At 56.3% G+C, this 20,546-nt stretch overlaps 3 protein-coding genes across 3 annotated transcripts; all 3 read left to right on the top strand.

The window, feature by feature from the left end:
• Window positions 1–774: 774 nt before the first annotated feature.
• On the top strand, window positions 775–3,865 carry PROB1 (proline rich basic protein 1; the record flags this gene model as incomplete). Its single annotated transcript, XM_081091183.1, has 1 exon — window positions 775–3,865. The coding sequence occupies one exon, from the start codon at window positions 775–777 to the stop codon at window positions 3,850–3,852; it is 3,078 nt and encodes a 1,025-aa protein (XP_080947309.1). The 3' UTR covers window positions 3,853–3,865.
• Window positions 3,866–5,668: 1,803 nt separating this feature from the next.
• Window positions 5,669–8,031, top strand: MZB1 (marginal zone B and B1 cell specific protein). The gene is made up of 4 exons (XM_081091182.1): window positions 5,669–6,195; window positions 6,988–7,106; window positions 7,458–7,568; window positions 7,665–8,031. The coding sequence occupies exons 1-4, from the start codon at window positions 5,992–5,994 to the stop codon at window positions 7,819–7,821; spliced, it is 591 nt and encodes a 196-aa protein (XP_080947308.1). The 5' UTR covers window positions 5,669–5,991; the 3' UTR covers window positions 7,822–8,031.
• A 2,327-nt stretch (window positions 8,032–10,358) lies between these two features.
• On the top strand, window positions 10,359–19,797 carry SLC23A1 (solute carrier family 23 member 1; the record flags this gene model as incomplete). Its single annotated transcript, XM_081093281.1, is given in 15 exon segments — window positions 10,359–10,406; window positions 10,409–10,483; window positions 11,093–11,227; window positions 11,644–11,801; window positions 12,564–12,652; window positions 12,802–12,869; window positions 13,086–13,267; window positions 13,398–13,518; window positions 13,775–13,931; window positions 14,227–14,374; window positions 14,900–15,005; window positions 15,281–15,410; window positions 15,512–15,655; window positions 16,144–16,239; window positions 19,054–19,797. Coding segments are annotated over 15 exon segments (1,905 nt in total). The 3' UTR covers window positions 19,302–19,797.
• Window positions 19,798–20,546: the final 749 nt, after the last annotated feature.

Here is a 20,546-nt window from a genome sequence, read left to right as displayed (position 1 = left end):
AAATGAGTACGTGGAGGAACATAGGGCTAGTCCTGCCTCAGGGACCTTAGAGAGGGGACCACAGCTACCCAAAAGGTTCCTGAGAGAGCCCACATCCGATCCAGAGCTTGGTTGCCAAGGCAGCCTGTAAAAGAGCTGTCCACTCCAGTTTCTTCCAGTACGTTGCCACTAAAGGCAACGGATCCAGCCAGGGACAGCACCTTCCTGAGGCCCCAGCACCGCTTTGGGAGTGGGGGAGCCCTCCAAGCGATGCTCCTCTCTTAAAGGCTGTGGGGTGCCAGGTCCGGGAAAGCGGCTGCACTCTGCGGAGCTCCAGCTGCGATGGGATGTCAAGAGCAGGGAGGAGGGCTGCCATTCCGTGATGGGAAGGCTCTGAGGGGAAAATGAAGTTGCTGGCAGCACCTGAGTCGCCTGACCCGAAGGTGTGGTGCCCTGGTGCTCACACCGATCCGATGGCCATCGGCAGTGCTTCCCCTGCGGCAGGTCCCCGCTCGGCCCGTGTCCTCACCTGTGACGCGTGGAGCTGGGCCTAGCTCCCGGCTCCACTTTGGACACCCGACAGCCAAACCCTGGAGCGCCCCCCGAGGGAGAGCAAGGCCCAGGGCCCAGGGCCCAGGTCTCTCCTGCTGGCGACACCGCTGGCCCGGAGCGGACGCGGCCGCTTTAAGGCGCGGTGACCCCCGGCCTCCGCGGGCGGGGCGGGGACAGTGTGGGCGTCCGCGGCACCGGCGCAGGCGAATGCGAGGGAGGTAGAGCTCGGCGTCCGGCCCCACCATGCTGATCGCGCTCGCCCCGCCAGCCCTGCCCGGGCTCGCAGGTCAACTACCCTCGGCCCCCGCGCGGCGCCAGGACTCCTCCGGTTCGTCAGGCTCCTACCACACGGCTCCCGGTTCCCCAGAGCCCCCGGACGTTGGGCCGGACGCGGAGGGCCGGGCACATTGGCCCCGCGTGGCCCCTGCGCTGGGGGCGGGGGCGCAGCTTCGCCTGTCCATCAGCGCCCAGAATAGCCGCCAGCAGCTCCAGCCCGGCTCGGGTTTCCCGCGAGGCCCGGGCGCAGGCCCGCGGCCGCCCCGGCCCCAGCCCCAGCCCCAGCCCCAGCTGCGCATGCTGCCGTCGGGGGAGATGGAAGTCATCTTCGGCGCCGGGGCCCTGTTCAGCCCCTCTGACTCGGCGGACAGAGAGGTGCAGCAGCTCACGGCGCGGGCTTTCCACAGCCTCTCTCCGCCCGCGACCCCCTCCCCCGCCGCACCGCAGCCCCAGCCCCAGCCCCCCGACGGTGGCTCCCGCTGGGCCACCTACCTGGAGCTGCGGCCCCGCGGGCCGAGTCCTGCCACCCCAGCGCAGTTCGAATGCGTGGAGGTGGCGCTGGAGGAGCGTGCCCTGCCCGCCAGGTCCCGGACGGTGCCCAAGCGTCAGATCGAGCTGCGCCCCCGGCCCCGGAGTCCTCCGCGGGAGGGGGAGGCAGGCGCACCGCGCCCGCGCCCGCTCCTGCGCACCGGCTCCCTGGACGAGTCGCTGGGCCGCCTGCAGGCCGCCGCGGGTCTCGTGCAGACGGCTCTGGCCAGGAAACTGAGCCCCGCGGCCCCTGCCCCCAGCGGCGCCACCTTCAGGCCCGCGGAGCGGCCGGAGCCTGAGACGCGGACACCGGCCCGCGGCACCCGAGGGGCCCAGGAGGACGGCAGGTCTCGCCCACCCCGCGTGCACTATAGTTCAGCCCCTGCCCGGGCCCCCCGGCCCTGGCCCAGCCTCCGCGAACGCGCGATTCGTCGTGACAAGCCCGCGCCCGGGACTGAGCCACTGGGTCCGGTTAGTTCAAGCATCTTCCTGCAATCCGGGGAGAAGACCCAAGAAGCGCACAACCAGGAACTCAAAGCGAGGTTCCCAGGAGACGCTCCGGAGCGAACCGTTCTGAGGCCTTTCGAGCCCAGGGACCCTTGGGAAGTCCCGAGTAAGGCTGTGAGGCCAAGGAGCCCATCCCCGCCGAGGCCGGCTCCCAATGGAACCCTGCAGACTTCTCTCGGCCCACCCCCCCGGAACCTGTCCCCGCGGAGTCCGGCTGCTCCGAGGGTGAGTAGTCCTTCCTCCCCCAAGGAATCCTCCGCGTGGGAAAATCAGGATCCCACCGTCGAGGAAACCGTCAGCAGGAGGAGCCCTTCCCCTGCGACCCTTTCCCAGTGGAACCCGGGTGCTGCCAAGGCAAGAAGCCCATCCCCTGAAGCTCCTTCGCCGTGGGAGGTTCAGCACCCCACAATCGGAGCTACCATCGAGGGGAATAGCAGCCCGTCCCTGCCGGCCGTGTCCTCATGGGAGGCTCCAGATCGTCCTACTGGGCCGTGGAGTCCATCGCCCCAAGAGAAGTGGGGTCCCAAAATGCAGGGCTCCTCGGTAGCCTCTCCGCAGGAAGCTCTGAATGGCGCAGTCCCGGGGGAGCCGGCGCCGCCTACACCGCCCGCACCCAGGACTCCAGAGCTAACGGAGGCGCAGAGTCCCTCCGCACCGGACGTGCCGGATCTTGCCTTCCGAGACAGTCAACCGTTGCCAGAGGTGGCTGCACCCGCGCTGCCCCTCAGTCGCCTCATGGGCACCATGGATTCGGATGCGACCCCGGAAGCCTTGGGCCCTGGACCAGCGGCCTCCGGACGCCCGCGCGCGGCTATTCCGCGGCCCCGTGACATGCGCAAGATGGTGAAGACCACGTACGCGCCGAGCTTCCCGGCGGAAACCCCCGGCTCAGGGCTGCTGGCGCCTCCTGCGGATCCCCGCCCCGAGAAGGGTGGTGCATCCAAGACGCAGGAGCTCCAGGCGCTGGGGACCCCCGCCCCCGCTCACTACACCTCCGTTTATCTCAAGGACTTTCTGCCTGTCGTGTCGCACCCCTACGAGCCTCCAGAGCCACCCCCCAACACAAACCCCCGGGACGCTTCGCAGCCCAACGGGGTCCTGCGGCGGAGGGCAGAGAACAGCACGGCAAAACCCTTCGCGCGCACTGAGATCCGCCTGCCTGGTGCCTTGGCCTTGGGCCACGGACTGACGGAAACCCGGGGAGCCCTGGTGCGCGGTCCTGCAGGAGAGAACCGAGTTATGGAGGCCCAGCGCCTCGTCTCCGACGGCGAGGGTCCGATCAGCCCGTTAGGTGGAGCTCTCTCCTTACCCCAGCGGTCGTCCGTAGGGCCAGCAGGGCCCCCCCCAGCCGGCCTATCCCGCCCCAGCTCCCCTCAGGCGCACCCTAGCTCGAGCCCTGGGAGAGCACCCACATTGGAGCCTCCCCCTTCTGTCCCCGAGCCTGCCACTGCCGTCCAGTCGCCCCACCCGCGGGAGCCCCAGGCATTGGCGGGCAGAATGGCCCCGCCCCAGCCCCGCGCAGCATCGGCGCCTCCTATGGACCGGTCCCTGGAAGGCCCCTCCCAAGGGGCGCGCAGGCCACCCGGGGCCACGAACACGGGGAAGGTCCTGGTGGACCCCGAGAGCGGCCGCTACTACTTTGTGGAGGCGCCGCGGCAGCCTCGGCTACGGCTGCTCTTTGACCCCGAGAGCGGGCAGTACGTGGAGGTGTTTTTGCCGCCCTCGCCCCCGGGGCCACCCCGCCGCATCTACACCCCGCTGGCCCTGAGTCCCGGCCTTTACCCGCCCGCTTATGGGCCTATCCCCGGCCTCTCACTGCCACCATCCCCAGGCCCGCCAGCCTACAGCGGCACCCAGCTACCCTGGGCTTCCGAGGCGGGGCCCCTGGAGAGGATGTACTACCTGCCAGTGAGTGGGACCCCCAGCCCCGCACCTCCTCTGCTCCTCTGCGCTCCTCCCACCGGCGTGGGTCCCGCCCAGCCTGGCAAGAGCTCCTTGTTCCCTGTGTGAGGCCCCAGGGCCTGATCCCCATGGTGTTGGGGCCTGCCGATGGCTTTTAAGGTTCAGGCATCCAGTCCCCTGCCCCTGCCCCTCTTTTCTCCTGTCACCTTTTTTACCCATCTCATCGAGTCCTGAGACCGGAAGTTATCTTCAGAGAATGTATCTGGACCCCGGGGGCTGATGGAACTGGATCTCAGGAAGTGACTGCCTGCCTTCTACAGCATTGTATACCCCTTCCCCAAGCATTCCCATGAGTGTGGTGTGTTTGTGTGTGTATGTGTGTGTGTGTAAAAGTGAGGCGTCTCAGGATTTGTCCCCAAGAACTGACCTGAAGGGTTGTTGGGGTTCCCTAGGAGCAGCAGGGGACTGGGCTGCCCCCAGAAGTAGTAGCTGTCTGCCCCTCCCTGAAAGGTGGGCCCAGGTGAGGTGGAGCAGGCTAGTGAGCACCAGCGGGCTGGAGGGAGGACTCTGGCTGTCAAGTCTGCTATTCTTTGGAAGAGGATCTAAGCCTTGGCCCCGGAGGCTGTATCTAGTGCAGCTGGGCCAGGCTGTATCTGAGAAAGGGAGCTGTGGAGACAAGCAGGTGAAGGTGGAGCAGGGAAGTAATATAGGAGGGGCTGTGGAGGGTCAGCCTGGGATATGGGGTAGTGGAGGGAGGTGGGGAAGTGACTGTAGCCCCTAGCTGGGAGCTCCGCCCTTTATTCTCCTCTCAACCCTAGCCTCTGACTTGGCTTCTCTAAGCCCACAGAGCTAAGCTGGCTCTTCCTGGGGCCAGGAATGGGGGCTTCAGTCATTCCCATCCTGGGTAGGGAGCAGATGGAGCGAGTCATCAGGAAGGACTTACAAGCAAGGAAAATGGTTGAGCTATTGTCCCAGAGGAGCCTCTTGACCCCTCTGGGTGGGGTAGAAGGTTGGTTAGGGCTGGCAGTAGAAAGGGTGCCCCTGTATGGGGCAGGCCAGAGAAACTTGGACCCCTCAGCTGGTTTTACTCCCCCAGTAGCAGATGTGGCAACCATGCCCAGAGAGCTGCTGGCTATGCAGGCTGGTCACAGCACAGTAAGGGACAGGACCAGAGCATGTGTTCCCATTGCCCTAAGATTTCAAGGGCCTCTGAGGAAGGCAGAGGAAGATGCATGGAGTGAGTGGGAGGTGCTTTGTATGGGTTCTGTGTGAAATTCTAAGCTTGAAGTGCCTGGGCCTTGCTGGACAAGTATGTGATGTGATGAGTTTGGGGAAGAAGAGTGGCCATTAGAAGCAGTCTTAGGGATGGAAATGGATGCCTTAAGTTCCATGCCCCTGGGGGGCCTGGGTCCTTTGGAGTCCCTACCCACCTGCCTTGAACTAGAAGCTGACTGGGAGAACTATGAGCCAGAAAAACCTGGACATCTTTTTATAGTTGGAGATGCTGTTTCCAATAACATGGAGGGCCCTGGGCTCATCACCTCATCCTGGTGAGCAATAAATCACTGACCCAATGAACTATGATGGCTAGAACAACTGGTGTAAGGTGTCTGATTTCCTGCTGTGGCCCTTTAACACCCCCACAATGCCCTTTCAATGCCCAGGTACAGCCTGGGTCTAGTGAACCATAGGGCTCAGGGAAGAAGACCATGAGTGTCTTTCATACACAGTGGTGTCCCTACCTCAGTGAATTTGCTTCCCAGGAAGGGGCCCTTAGGCTGGCATCATTCCTCCTGGTGGCTGAGTGGCCAATGGGCTTTGGGGTCAATCAGGCCTGGGTTCCAATTTCAGCATGGCCCCTCTAGGTATGTGGCCTTGGATTTGTCACTTCTCTCTGAGCCTTTGTGTCCTTGGGGGTAGACTAAAGAGGACAGTAACCAACCACTTCCTCCCCCAAGGTACTCAGCACAGTACCTGCCCTGCCAGATTCCAGGCTTGGGAGATATTAGCCCCCATGTGTCCTTGCCCAGGCCCAGCCACTCTCCTTGCCTCATTGTTCTCTGCCTGTGAAATGGAGCTAAGTTGGCGGGAGCTGGGGTCCCACCGGAGGAGATGCACATGTGGTGTCTCCTGGGGGAAGGGAGAAAATGGGAGGGGTGAGGTGTCAGTTCCCCATTGGTCTGGGTCAGGCGTTCTGGGGAGGTCCCCACTGCACACACAAGTACATTTACATCCCAGCCACAGCCCATGCTCACTGAGCCGGCTCCAGAAACCATGAGGCTGTCACTGCCACTGCTCCTGCTGCTACTGGGGGCTTGGGCCATCCCAGGGGGCCTTGGGAATAGGGCTTCGCTCACAGCCACTGCCCCACAGCTGGACGATGAGGAGAAGTATTCAGCTCATATGCCTGCTCACCTTCGCTGCGATGCCTGCAGGGCGGTGGCCTACCAGGTGAGTCCCTTCCCCCAGCAGTTCCCCTGCCCAGTCCTCCTCAAATCAGAACCCTCCACCTACCTCAGATTCCACCACTGGCCTTTGATCCATCTCCAAACCCCTACCCCCAGGCACCCAGCTAGACCCAGCCTTCCCTGATATTGCCGTCTTCACCTCCAGGCCTCAGTTTACTCGTCTGTCTGCCCAGCAGAGAGCGGACGATCTGGGACACCCCATAGTATCTTGAGACTCCAGGGAGTCACCAGTTTGTCGTCTCAGACTCCTCCCTTTCCAGGCCCATCCTCAGGCCTGGACTCCTCCTAAAATATGACGGCGGAGCACTGGTGTATGTGTGCATGTGCTGAGTGTGTGAATATATGAGTATGTGTGTGTCTGAGTTCACACACAAACTTGTCAAATGCGCCTGAGTACCTCTGACTACTCATGTCATTGAAGAGTGGACTATGGTTTGGTTTGGTTTGGTTTTCTTTCCTTGTGTTTGCGGTTTAAAATGCATTTGTTGATGGGCAGGTGTGCCCTGGGGGGAGAGACCCCTGTGCCTAAGCCTAACGTTCCACCTCAGCATTTCCCACCCACCCCCTCGGTCCCAGGAAAGTGATCCTGCCTCAGCTGGCCAGGCCCCAGTATCTGGGACCCGGGGGAAGAGCCTGAGGCCTGCCTCACAGGTGCTTCCTGCTCAAAAACCTCCCCTGGCCACCTCACTCTCCCCGGAAGGCCCAGGTTTCTATCCTCCCCTCCCCCACACTGAGCAGTCCCTAAGCCTTGACTCTCAACCCCTCCTTGTTCCAGATGTGGCAACATCTGGCAAAGGCAGAGGCCAAGCTTCACACCCCTGGGGGGCGTCAGGAGCTGAGTGAGTCGGTATATACAGACGTCCTGGAACAGAGCTGCTCCCAGACCTGGCAGGAGTGAGTTGAAAATCCGGTCCCTACCTTCCTCCTCCCGGGGCAGGGCTTGGTGGGTGGAGGTCCCCACTCTCCCACTCATACCACACACATTCTCCACCAGGGCTCTGGTTCAAGATAGGGGACTGGTTGGGACGAAGTCTGAGCTCTAGAGCTAGGAGCAAGTAGAAGGGTAGGTGGCCAAGGGACAAGTTCATGGTCCAGGAGCTTCCCCTCTCTGGTCCTCTATTTTCCATCCGGGAGGATCAGAATCTGGGTACTGAACTCAGCAAAGGCCCAGTGTGCCCAGTTTCATATGGAGACGGGTCCCCACTGGCCAGGCTCTCACTAATGCTGTGTCCTCACTGCCTCCAGCTACGGGGTCCGAGAAGTGAACCAGGTGAAACATCTCATGGGCCCAGGACTTAGCCATGGGCCAGAGCCAAGCGTCAGCGTGATGATCACGGGGGGCCCCTGGCCTACCAGGTAGGACGGGAGGGTGGGGGTGAGATGGAATCCTCGGAACCTTAGTCTGCCGCCCGTGGGCTGGCAGAGTTTGAAGCTCCAGTTGGACTCCCCTAGGCTCTCCAGGACATGTTTGCACTACCTGGGGGAGTTTGGAGAAGACCAGATCTATGAAGCCCATCAACAAGGCCAAGGGGCTCTGAAGGCATTGCTGTGTGGAGGCCCCCGTGGAGTCTGCTCAGAGGAGGCACCAGTCACAAGGGCAGAGCTCTAGTCCAGCTCCTGCTTCCCCTTTGTGGTCAGCCCCTGAAGACAGGGGGAGCTTCTTCTGGATCTGTCCCCCTCCTTTCTGCAAGGCTGCTGAGGACAAGGAGAACTTGCTCACCTAGGCTGCCACTCTCTCCTCCTCCAGCTTTGGGGCACTGGGGCCTGGGCGAGGGGCCAAGGCCTTCCCCTCTGGACTCAAATAAAACTCAGTGACCTCAATTCCTTCTCTCTGCAAAATGTGCTTGGGGTGCTGGGAGGACAGATATTGGTGTTTCTGCTGATGTTGCTCCTGGAGAGGGCCAAATACACATCCCTGCAAATTTCCCAGAAGTAAGTGAGATCTGTCCTGGTTAGAAATGTCAGTGAGCAGTCAAAGACATACAGATCCAGTTATGTGAATGGGAAACCCCAGATCCATCATGAGAAAGAAGAAAAGCCATGGGAAGCTCCATAAGCGGGCCACTTTGTGGACACGCCTCCAGCAGTCACTGGGTGCTATCAGCTGTTGGTGCCCCTCCCAGAACAGCAGTCTCACTGGGTCTACACCCAGCAGCTGCTCACTTTCTAGTGTCTGTCTCTGACCCCAGCTGGCATGGTTGGGTCCTAGGTGCCTGCCTTGGACAGGGTGGGACAGGGTTCCTGGAATGGGCTGGTTTCAGCATCTTGGCTCTAAGTCCTGCTCTCCCCAGAAGTTCTTCTGTCCTGGGGCTTTTCCCTTTAGCAAAAGGAGAAAAGGGCCCCACCTGGGGGCCTACCTGGGTCAGTTTCCTTTGTGAGTGTCTCTCTGAGCCTTCAAAGACCTGAGAGGTAGACAGAACAGACTCTAATCCCCAGATGACAGATGTAGACACCAAGGCTTAGACAACAAAAGAGGCTCAGGACAAGCCCCAGGCTGAAAAGTGGTAGGACTTGGAGGCGATTCAGATTTGGGGGGTGGGGAAAGGTCATTGCTGGAGGAATAGGGGTACCCCAAGCATGCCCTGACCACTCCAGCTTTCCTAAGCTACACTGCAGCCCAGCCCCCCTATATTCTATCACCTGTTCCTGATCTGCCTGAGCCACCCCCCTGTATGGTGCTCCTGCCAAAAGAAACCTGTAGGCACCAGGAAAGGACCCAGGGCACAAGGAACTGCTGAGCTGTATCGGGTGTGGAGTTGGGAGCCTGTGACATCACCCAGGCTTTATGTGGAGTCTGCATCTGAATCTGGGTGTTGTGAGTCCTTTGTGTGATTGTATCTGAGACCCTGTGCAACCCCAGGCTTTGTCTCCGTGTGGTTGAACTGAGTGTCTAGGGGACTGGAGGAGGTAGGGCCCCCTGGGGAGCACTGGGGAGGAGGGGGTGGGAAGGAAAGTGCTGAGGAGCAGCTCTGAAGCTTCAAACTGGTCAGACGACTTTGGGAACCTGGGAGCAGAAAGCCAAGAAGGGAGAGGAGAAAACAGGCAGACAGAGGAACAGGCTGGAGGCTGGACAGGCGGACGGATTCAGGGCTGTGGCATGAAGCTACTTCCCAGCTGGAGAGCGGTGCTGCCTGTGGGCGCTCGGGGCCGGGTCTGGCCATGGGCACAACAACCCAGAAGTAGGTGGGCTTTGGGGGGCTGGACCTGGGCAGCCGTGTGGGGGGCAGAACCTCAGCCCCTGGACCCTCCCAGCCCCAGGCCCCAGCTCCAGGCCCCATGGCCAGACTGGGCTGGACCTTCCAGGAGGCAAAGACAGGCTGGGCCTCGGGCTGGCTTCGGGGGCTGTGTGACATACAGTCACACAGGGCCTGGCACTTGGAAAGGCTCCAGACGGTGTTTAAAGTTCTGCTGTTACTGTCTTGAAAATTCATAAGACTTTTGGGATAGGGGCCCTGCATTTTCGTTCTGGATTGGGTCCTGGCTGGGAGGGGAAGGGAATCCTTTGACACAGGGGACAGCAAGGCCAGGCCAGCCTTGGTAGCTCCTCCAGAGGTTCATCTGTTGTGTGCCTCAGGGACCATGAGGTGAGTGGCAGTGGTGGGGAGGGTGGTGCCTTCTTACATTTAATGTATGATTCACAGCATAACGCGGGGGTTCAGGCCCACCTGAGTTTTAGGAATGGTTTCCTAAAATCTTGCTACCTTGTCAGATCATATCTCCTAATCAGCTGTAAAGGAGGTTAATACTGCCCAGCACCTGGAGTTAAACACAACAATACCGAGATTTTGCCTGGCACACAGCCATTCCTCAATGAGAGTGGTTATGATGATGATAATGATTAACTTGTTATTAATATTCAGATGGTGACATAACAAGTGCCCATTTGTACTCCTTTTCCTGTCACTCAAACAGAGATTGTTAAACTTCCAAGACTGACTATGCCTCACTGCCCACTCTGGCCCTTTCTTGGAAAATAAGACAAGGTCCCGTGTCCAGGCTCAGGTGCGGGCAGCGGGTGAATGTGGCAGAGCTTGGGCGGCCTTTACCATTCTACGATGGCCAGAGTTAATACATTACCTCCACCCGGGACCTGCTTTCGCAATCTCGATAGGAGTTGGGGATCTGGTTACAGATTTACTTCGAACAATGTCTGATACGTGGAGTAAAGTCCTCCTTGGCCTTTCTATAGCCATCGCCTCTTCTCCTCAGGAACTGCTCACACCTGTGTCCCAGAGATGAGGGCCCAGGAGGACCCCGAGGGCCAGACACAGGTGCTGGGGGATGACTGGGAGCTGGGTAGGGGCAGGATGGGGTGGGGGCTGGAGGAACTGCACACAGGCTTCTCCCTGGGAGGGCAGAGACAAAGGTTCTTATAAACTTGATCAAGAGTGACTGTCCTAGGCTGAGCCTGGCTATTGGGGGATGGGGTGGGGGTGGCAGCGGGAGTGAAGGAGACTTCAGCTTAGGGAGTCGCTGACTCCAGCTTGAGTGCCAGTAGGGACACAACCTAACCCTCCCCGCCCCCCCACAGTGCCACCCCAAGGACCTCCACAGTCTCCAGCCCTCTTGGTCCCCTTTCCTGCGTCCCCCCAGGCCGTCTGACTTAGGGGCCCATTCCCTTGACTGGAATGCCTGAGTCCTGAGGGCTCCAGGAGCCAGCATAGAGGACTCATCCTGCACAAAGCAATATGAGGTGGGAGCCAGGTAGTCAGGCCAAGGGACAGCTGGGTGTATGAACCGTGAGCGAAGTGAGGAACCCAGGCTCAGACCCCATTCTGAGGAGCTGACAGGCCACTCAGGTACCTGATTGATTCTGGGGCAGAATCGACTTTCCAGTGTCCACCTCTCCATCCTGAGTTACTGTTCTCTGCTGCCCCCAGCATGAGGACCTGGGCTTAGCAGGGCCCTCCACGAAGGACCCCCCGGTGCCCCTGCCCACCGAGCCCAAGTTCGACATGCTGTACAAGATCGAAGATGTGCCGCCCTGGTATCTGTGCATCCTGCTGGGCTTCCAGGTGGGCTTCCCCGCAACAGCCGCCCCATTGCACACTCCCCAGCCCCTCCCTGGCCACCAAGGTTATCTTTGGTAACAGGAGGAGAAACCTAAGGTCAGCAACAGTGACTGTAACAAGCAGGGGTGGGGAAGAGGATTATGGGGTCCAAGAGAGGATTAATCCCCTGGGAGCAAGTATCAGTGACAGGGAGGAGGACCCACTCCACAGCAGATGCAGGAATCATTTGGGGGCAGATAAGTAATCCCAGCCAGGTGAGCAGTAGCCCTCCAGGAATTCCCTGTGAGAATGTCAATCCTGGGTGGGTATGTTGCCTAGGGCAGCATGGCTTCAGGCCCACTGAGGCAGGCATGAGAACTACTAGGGGGCCCTGTTTCCATGTGAGTTCTGTGGGTCTCATGCACTCCCCCACCCCCCAGCATTACCTGACATGCTTCAGTGGCACCATCGCTGTGCCCTTCCTCCTGGCTGAGGCGCTGTGTGTGGGCCGTGACCAGCACATGGTCAGCCAGCTCATTGGCACCATCTTCACCTGCGTGGGCATCACCACTCTCATCCAGACGACGCTGGGCATCCGGTGAGCTGCCCCACCCCCACCCCCACACAGACACACACACACAGACACACGCACAATGTAGCAGCAGCAGCTGGAGCAGGTGGTCTCTCTCAGAGGACTCATGGGACAAAAAAAGCTGCTCTCTGCCCCAACCTGCTGCTGCTTCTCCCAGGCCAGCCTTAGAGCCAGGCAGCTGGAGTCCTATCCTGGCACCTGGCACCCCTCAAAGACTAGGAGTCTGTGGATATAAGGGACTGTGCCTTAGCTGGGCAAGGATTGGGCTTGGAGCCCACTCACCTAGCTGATTAAGCCCTACTCCTTAAGTCCTACTCAGGGACCACCCGCTTCCCTGCCTCCTGGCCTCTTCAATAGTCTACCTTCCTGGGGGCCCCTACCCCCTTGTGCACAACCCCAGGTGGCCAAAGTGTGGCGGTGTGGTAGGAGGAGGGAGAAAGGTTGTCAGTGCAGCGTGGATGCAAGAAACAAGCTGTCCACTTCTGTGCATGGGCCCCTCACAGTGCAGGAAACATGCTGAGAAGGAAAGGGGCAGGGGTGGGCAGGGGCTCCATTTGTTTTCTTTCTTGGGCCCCCAAAATGTTATAGAGTCCTGCCTGGGGCCTCAAGGACTTCCCTCTGCTCTGCCCCTGCCCGGTCCCTATGTCTCTGTCCCTTTGTGTGATCCTTTCTGCCTGTCCCTCTCTGTGCCCCTCTGTCCCCATCTCCCCTGTCTGTGTGTCCCTGTCTCCCACCACACCCCACCTTGCTCTGTGCCTCCCCTTCCAGGCTGCCGCTGTTCCAGGCTAGCGCCTTTGCATTTCTGATCCCAGCTAAAGCCATCCTGGCCCTGGAGAGATGGAAATGTCCCCCAGAAGGTGGGCACACTTCTGGGGTGTGCTGGAGGGGAGGGGGACCAGAAGCCTGGAGGTCCAGACACCAGGATGCATTTATCGCAGCAGCATCTTCTCTCCCTATGTCTCTGTTCCCTGTTCATATGTGTGTGTATCCCTGTCTCTGCCCCCAGAGGAGATCTATGGCAACTGGAGTCTGCCTCTGAACACTTCTCATATCTGGCACCCACGGATGAGAGAGGTGGGTTCCCACGTGGAGTAGAAGGGCAAAAGACAGGACTGAGGAGGGGACTGAGGAGGGGACTAAGGAAGGGGCTAGATGGGAGTAAGGGCCACAGGTGAATTGGGAGATGCAAGGTAGGTTAGTCCAGAGGCTTTTATTTTCTTATTTTTTATTTTTTAATGTAGAGGTCATGGCTTTTACATAGTGACGTATAACTGACCTTCACTCTTGCAGGTCCAGGGTGCCATCATGGTCTCCAGCATAGTGGAAGTGGTGATTGGGCTGATGGGACTGCCTGGGGCCCTGCTCAGCTACATTGGGCCTCTCACAGTCACCCCCACTGTCTCCCTTATTGGCCTCTCTGTTTTCCAAGCTGCTGGTGACCGAGCTGGCTCCCACTGGGGAATCTCAGCTTGGTGAGCGGCACCAGGATCGATCCTTGCCCAGCCCCAGCCCCCTCACCCCTACATTTCCTTCCTCCTCAGTCCTACCTTTTGCCCCCAGCCTGGCCTACCAGCCATCTCTTCTTTGTGCCTCTGCCCTCAGCTCCATTCTCCTGATCGTCCTCTTCTCCCAGTACCTGCGCAACCTCACCTTCCTGCTGCCAGTCTACCGCTGGGGCAAGGGCTTCAGTCTCTTCCGCATCCAGATCTTCAAGATGTTTCCTGTGAGGAACTGACAGACGGCTGGGTCTGGGACTAGGGCAGGGCCTGAACTTGTGTCTAGGGCCAAGGTGGGGGAAAGGGCCGGAAAAGCAGGGGAACTAGAGCCAGAGCAGAGAAGAGATTCCAGCCAGGAACTGGAGCAGGTGTTGGGGTTGGGATCTAGAGCTGGGGCTAGGGATAGGGCTGAGGTAAAGGCTGGTTAGCTTGGAACAAGACCTCTAGGGTCCTCCGTGTGCCCCTCCCCACTGCCCCCTTCAGATTGTGCTGGCCATCATGACCGTGTGGCTGCTCTGCTACATCCTGACCCTGACAGATGTGCTGCCCACAGACCCTACAGCCTATGGCTTCCAGGCACGAACGGACGCCCGAGGGGACATCATGGCTATTGCACCCTGGATCCGAATCCCCTACCCCTGTGAGCAACCCCACCTGGGCCCCTCTGCCTCCAACTCTGATCCCAGTACAGCTGATGATAAAATTCGCATTAGCTGCACATGTATAGTGTGCCAGGCAGGGTGCTGTTTCACTCAAAGCCTCACTCCAGAGCTTCGTGATTCTGAGTGGTCCCAAATGAGCTCCCACAACTGTACAACTCCCACCCCAGCTTGAGATTCCTTTAGGCCCCCCCCCCCGCCCCCGCAAACTGCCTAGTCTACCACCTAACCTACACAGGGGCCCTGTATCCATCCTCTTGTCTCCCCTCCACCCAGGTCAGTGGGGCCTGCCCACAGTGACTGCAGCTGCTGTCCTAGGAATGTTCAGTGCCACATTGGCGGGTATCATTGAATCCATCGGAGATTACTATGCTTGTGCCCGCCTGGCTGGTGCACCCCCCCCTCCAGTACATGCTATCAACAGGTATGCCCATTTGCCCTCCCCAATATGATCCTCCCTGAGGCCACTCAGGAAGCAAATGTGGGGACAGAGTTGAGTCGCAAAAGATGTGGACTTGAGCAAGTCACTAATACTCTCCAGACCTCATTTTCCTTACCTATGAACTGGGGATGGATGCTCTCATCTCTCACCCTGAATGTTGTGAGCAGTTGAGGAGGTAATGAAGTCCAAGGGAAACTAGTCATCGGACAACCTTCCATGTGCCTAGCCCTCAGTGTGTGTTCTTTTGTGCAATCCACCAGTGACTGTGAGGCAGCTCCCTTATTCCCCGTTTGACAGAGGAGGAAATTGAAACCCAGAATCGCCAAAGGGAGTAAATGCCAAGGCACTGCATTAGTGCTCAGACCTGGGCTCCTGGCTCCCAGACCTCCCTTTGCCCTGGAGTGAAGAGTATAATACAGATAGGTGCGGCTTTTGCAGAAGGCAGCACCCGAGCCAGGGTAATGGGCAGAGCCTGGACCAAATCCTCCCAGCTCATGTTTCTTACAGGGGCATCTTCACCGAAGGCATCTGCTGCATCATCGCAGGGCTGTTGGGCACCGGCAATGGGTCCACCTCGTCCAGCCCCAACATTGGCGTCCTGGGGATTACCAAGGTGCCTCACCGAACCAGAAGAGCAAGAGCCCCACCACCACTCCATTTGCTGCAGACCTCGCCCCAAGCCGGTCCACACTTTGGCCTACCCCCACCCCGTCTTTAAGAGGCCCCCTCCCACATCCCCCACCCCCTCCATTGCGCTGCCTCAAGCCCCTGCCCATTTGAGCCTCCCTCTTATCACAGGCTCCGCCCCCCTCATCCCACCCGGCCCCAGAACTCACCCCTTCCCACCTATCCTCTTGGATATAGCCCCATCCTCTGGCTCCCTGGCAGGTGGGCAGCAGGCGCGTGGTGCAGTATGGTGCGGGCATCATGCTGGTCCTGGGCACTATTGGCAAATTCACAGCCCTCTTCGCTTCGCTCCCTGACCCCATCCTGGGAGGCATGTTCTGCACCCTCTTCGGTGAGTGCTGCCCGCGGATCCTGGTGACAGCGCGGGTCGCTGAATGGTGGAGCCCACCCAGCCCGCGCCAGGCCTCTCCAGCGGTTCTCCTGTGCACTCAGGCATGATAACCGCTGTGGGGCTGTCCAACCTGCAGTTCGTGGACATGAACTCCTCCCGCAACCTCTTTGTGCTCGGATTTTCCATGTTCTTTGGACTTACGCTGCCAAATTACCTGGAGTCCCACCCCGGCGCCATCAACACAGGTGCCCCAACCTGTCTGAATGTCACTGCGGGTAGGGTAGGTGTGGTGGGCCTGACTTTCAAAGGCTCCATGCCGCTGGAGCAACAACTGCGCAATTCTGGATGTTAATCAGCAGCTGAGAAGCTAATTAGCAGGTGTCCTTTACTAAGATACTTCCTGTGGATAGGTATTGAGCTTTACATGTGCTCATTTCATTTTCACAGCAGCTTCATGAGATAGATACTATCATTTCCACATCAGATGAGGAAAGTGAGGCTTAAATGATTTGTCCCATGACAAGTAGGAACTAACTTGCAAAACTGGGATATGAGTCCAGGGGTGGGAGAGGCAGAGGTGCTGACAGGCTTGCAAGTCGGGGTTTGTAGCATCCCACCATCCAGCTCCATACCTGCTCAAGGAAGTCAGCAGGCTGCAGAAGTAGAGGGCAATCCCTGAGGTCTGTTCTCCAGGGCGGTCCTGACACCTACTGGCCCTCGGCCTGTTCCACAGGTATTCCTGAAGTGGACCAGATTCTGACTGTGCTACTGACCACGGAGATGTTCGTGGGTGGGTGCCTCGCTTTCCTGCTGGACAACACAGTGCCAGGTATGTGTCAACTTTGGGAGGGAAACAGAATGAGGCTGGGCTCATCTGCACTTCAACAGATGGCCCCTGAACCAGAGCTGTGGCTGGGTCCAATGCAATGCAGGTAGGGAGAAGCAGGGAACAGATGGGCTGATGGAGCCCACTGGCTGGCGGGAGAAACTGGCCAGCCAGGTACAGGCGTGCCTCCTAGGTTCTGAAGAGGGTGGGGCTAGAAGGCACTCCAGGGCTTTTGTCTTTTCCTCTCCATTTTGTGAGAGCCACAGGGGTGAGGGGCGCCTTCGCTTTATTAGGACAGATACAAATGCAGCTTTCATTTTTTGGCAAAACCCACTCCAATGCAAGTAGCCTGCAACAGTGGCTAATAGGAAGAGTCCTTTCTTTGCTATTATTAGGACTTTTTGGAGGGATTGTGGAGGATACTTTGTGAGTGTTCCCGAGAATCCTCCTAGACCAAATTTATGTGCTCAGTAAATATATAAAAAATAAATGTCACCAGGTGTCCTAACTAGTAACAAACATTGCTAACATTTACCAAACATCTTTTAAGGGTCAGGCATGGAGCTAAGCATCTCATCCTCAAAAACTATCCTGCGAGACAGACTATCAAGTGATTCACTGAAGGTCACTTTTGCAGATTTGTAACTTTGCAAACCTGGGATTTTAACCAAGTCCATCGGATGCAGTCTGTGGCCTGTGATCAGTCATGGCACCACAGAACCTCTGCCGGAAGGGTTCAGGGGAACTGGAAGATCAGGGAAAGCTCCATGGAGAAGGGTAGAGACTGCATCCGTCCAGGGAGACGAGGGATGGGAACAGCAGGATGGCCCTCTATCCCCCACCATTTGCCAATTTAAACATGGCAGCAGACCCCACTTGCTTCCCTCTCTCTGAAGATACAAGTCAGAGGCTGGCTATGCACAACTGGTGGGTTGGAGTGTGGGCAGGCAAGGGACAGGGCTCCCTGGCACTTTTAGACAGCATCAGATGGTGAGGGAGCTCTTGGCAACAACTACCCATTGGGTGGATGGGTGGTAAGTGATCATGGTACCCACCTCTCCTCATGTAGAGGAAGCTGGGCTGGAGACTGGAGCAGCCCATCCTGTGAACCTGAAACGAAATTTGCAGCCTCAAGGCCTAGGGAATCTGGGGAGTTGGAGGGCATCAGGTGGGCAGCTATAAACTGAGCTTCTCTGTGATTTGGGTGGCTGGATTAAGCTAACCAGATGTTAACAGTCTTACATCCCATCCTTCAATCCAACTGCCATCTCAGCAACCATCCTTGCTAGATTATATATATTACACCACATAATCTTCAAGTCTTTCAATATACACTGATGAAGAATCTGAAGCGCAGATTAGTGAAATCACTTGCCTAAGGTAGTACAACCTGGATTCCAACCCAGGTCTGGCTAGCTCAGAACTCAAGTCCTTACCATGGAATCAGTTTTCTTTGGTGGGATGAGAACACTTTGCTGATATACCACTTTGCATTTGCTCTTTCTTTACCTAGCCACAACCCAACCTTAGAGGGGAAACCAATTTAGTCCAAATGGTAGAGGAACTTACCAGTTTGGCTCTGGGTTAGACACTAAAGGAGATGTGCCAAAAAAAAAAAAAAAAAAAAGTGTCTGTTTTGAGGAGCTCCTAGTACAAGACAGGAAGTAAAACTGAGTTTAAAGCAATTTAAAGCAGGAAGATCAGTAAGCCTGGGCTGGTGTCATCTGGAGCAGTGGTCGCCAACCGGTGGTCCGTGAGGTCCGAAAGGCTGGCGACTGCTGATCTGGAGGGTTTCCTGGTGTCTAGGATAGAAGGGACTTGGAAAAGCAGAGAGCACTACAGCCAGGGAGGGATATGAACGGTAGGTGAGGGATCTCTGGGCTACCTGTTGTGTCCTAGCAGCGATGGGGAGGAGGTGCCATCAGCCAGCAGAGTCCTGTGCCACACCATCTCTTCCCCTTCCACTCTGCCTACCTGTGCTCTCTGTTCAGCCAGGCCCAGCTCAAACAGGACCTCCTCCAAGTAGTCTGCCTTGAGGACCCCAGCTCTCCCTTAGTGCCCTCTCCTCTGAGTCTAGGATACATTTCATTTGCATTACTTATGGCGGCCGCAAGCTGGGTTGCCAGCATATGGAAATCTCACTCTCACCATAGACTTACACTGTGCCAGTCTTCATCAACCAGCCCTCTTGTGAAAACCTCAGAGATCTCATGTACCACTCCCCACTTTGTAGGGCAAATTCCCCTCTTGCAAAAAATCCCTGCCACCACTACTGAAGATTTTCCTTACCTTGACTTTCTGAGGTTGTATTATAAAAACAAGAGTTTATTTTCTAAATATAAAATCATATTAACACTGATTATAGTGTTTCAATATACACCAACCTGCCCCCACAGCAGAGTCTGGGCACTTTATGGTATCCAACAGCCCAGCATACACTAGCCCCATATTCAAGATGTAGGATGACAACTACTTAACCTTTCTGCCAGTTTCTTCATCATAAAATTTTGTGCAATAGTCCCTTTACACCTCCTTCAGATATATTTTGAAGAAATAAGATAATGAAATTAAGGCACTTAGCACAGAACCTGGCACATTACAGGTACACAATAAACACTAATTATAACCATATTCTTTAGGGTTCCCTAGAGCTCTGGCCAAGTTAGCAGTGAAAAAAACGAATTCAACCGTTTTTAGAACCGGAAGATATTTGAGAGTCAAGACACTCAATTCCAGAAGTCTGCTTCAGAACTAGATGTGAAGGGCAGGAGCCGATGGTGACTGGCTTTGGTATGTGACCCCACTGTACTTTTCCAGGAAGCCCGGAGGAAAGAGGCCTGGTACAGTGGAAAGCTGGGGCCCATGCCAACAGTGAGATGTCTACCAGTCTCAAGAGCTATGATTTCCCCTTTGGGATGAACATGATAAAAAGGATTGCCTTTCTGAAATACATTCCTATCTGCCCAGTCTTCAAAGGATTTTCTTCAAGGTCAAAAGATCAGCGTCCAGTTCCAGAAGATATTTCAGAGCATAGAGAAACTGGGCCTGTGTGCACCAAGATCTGAAAAATTACTCCCAGGAAAGGTAGGATGTGTTAGTCTACGGCTTTTGTGCGAGGATTGAAAAATCACATTCTTATATGCTTTAACCAAAGGAAAACCAAACTACTTGGTTTCCCTTTTTGTGACTCATTTGAGTGTCTTCAAGGGGAAGGTAAACTGGGTTAAAAAGTCAATATATGGATTTTGAGTAGAATTCCTTAGCCATTTTATAAGTGAGAGTGGAACCTCCCAACTGGTGGAACACTAAGAGATCACAGTATGCTGAAATACCGATCCCCTCAGCCTTCTGGGTATCTGGGCAGAAGCTGGATCAACTGACATAAACTCCAGCCACTGGCAGCCAGCCTCACCTCTGCAATCCCATATACTGAATAAATAACACTTTATGACACGGAAAAGGTTGAGAAATACTGACATAGCACAAGAACCAGAAAAATTCTATCATATGCCTTGTTTAAGTAATGGTCAAAAAATAAAACCAGGATGACTTTCATTACCCTAAAACTGTACCATATAGGCCCTGGGGTGATAATCTGTCCCAAGGATTTCAAAATGAAGTAGCAATGCTTTGAAACGTTCCATCTCTACCTATACCAAATGCAGGTGCCTGGCTCTCTAATCATCAGAGTAGTTTTAATGTGCATGTTCCCTAAGAAAAGTTCCAACAAAATGAGAAATAATCCCTTAAATAGAACTTTCTATGTGCCACAAATTGTCTTAAGTGCTTGATGTATATTAACTAATCACACAATTCTAAGACAAATATTGTTATTACTACCATTTTAAAGCAGTGGAAACTAAGTCACAGAAAGGTTAAGTGACTTGCCCATGATTTACTGGATTCACAGGAAATCTGGCTAGTCTTTGCTCTTAACCATTAGGTTATAATGCCTAAGTTTATAATCTCCAAGTTTATTGCATTACAGTAATTTGGCAATATGTGGAAATATGTCTGAGCTGAGAGAGAAAAAAGGATCTGTAAGCCTCATGATTTGGCAGCCTGCAGTGCCACTTGTGGTACTGAGCTCTTAGAAAACAGGAGACTGGTTACATCATGGCCCCCAAAAGAACGAGAACTAAGCAGGTTCATCTGCTTCAGTTTCTTAAAAAAATTTATCTGTTTATTAATTTGTTACATTAGCTATTAAAAACCACTGGGGCACAGTTGCTCACACCCAAGGATCCCCAGGGAGAATGTGAGCCAGAACTGATTAGATGGCCCTCTTAATCTTGAGCTTAACAAAAAAG

The sequence above is a fragment of the Myotis nattereri genome (genome assembly GCF_964212035.1).
Source record: "Myotis nattereri genome assembly, chromosome: 5".
NCBI classification, from domain to species: domain Eukaryota; kingdom Metazoa; phylum Chordata; class Mammalia; order Chiroptera; family Vespertilionidae; genus Myotis; species Myotis nattereri.
The sequence above is the reverse complement of the archived record's forward strand: the minus strand, read 5'-3'. Positions and strand labels throughout refer to the sequence as shown.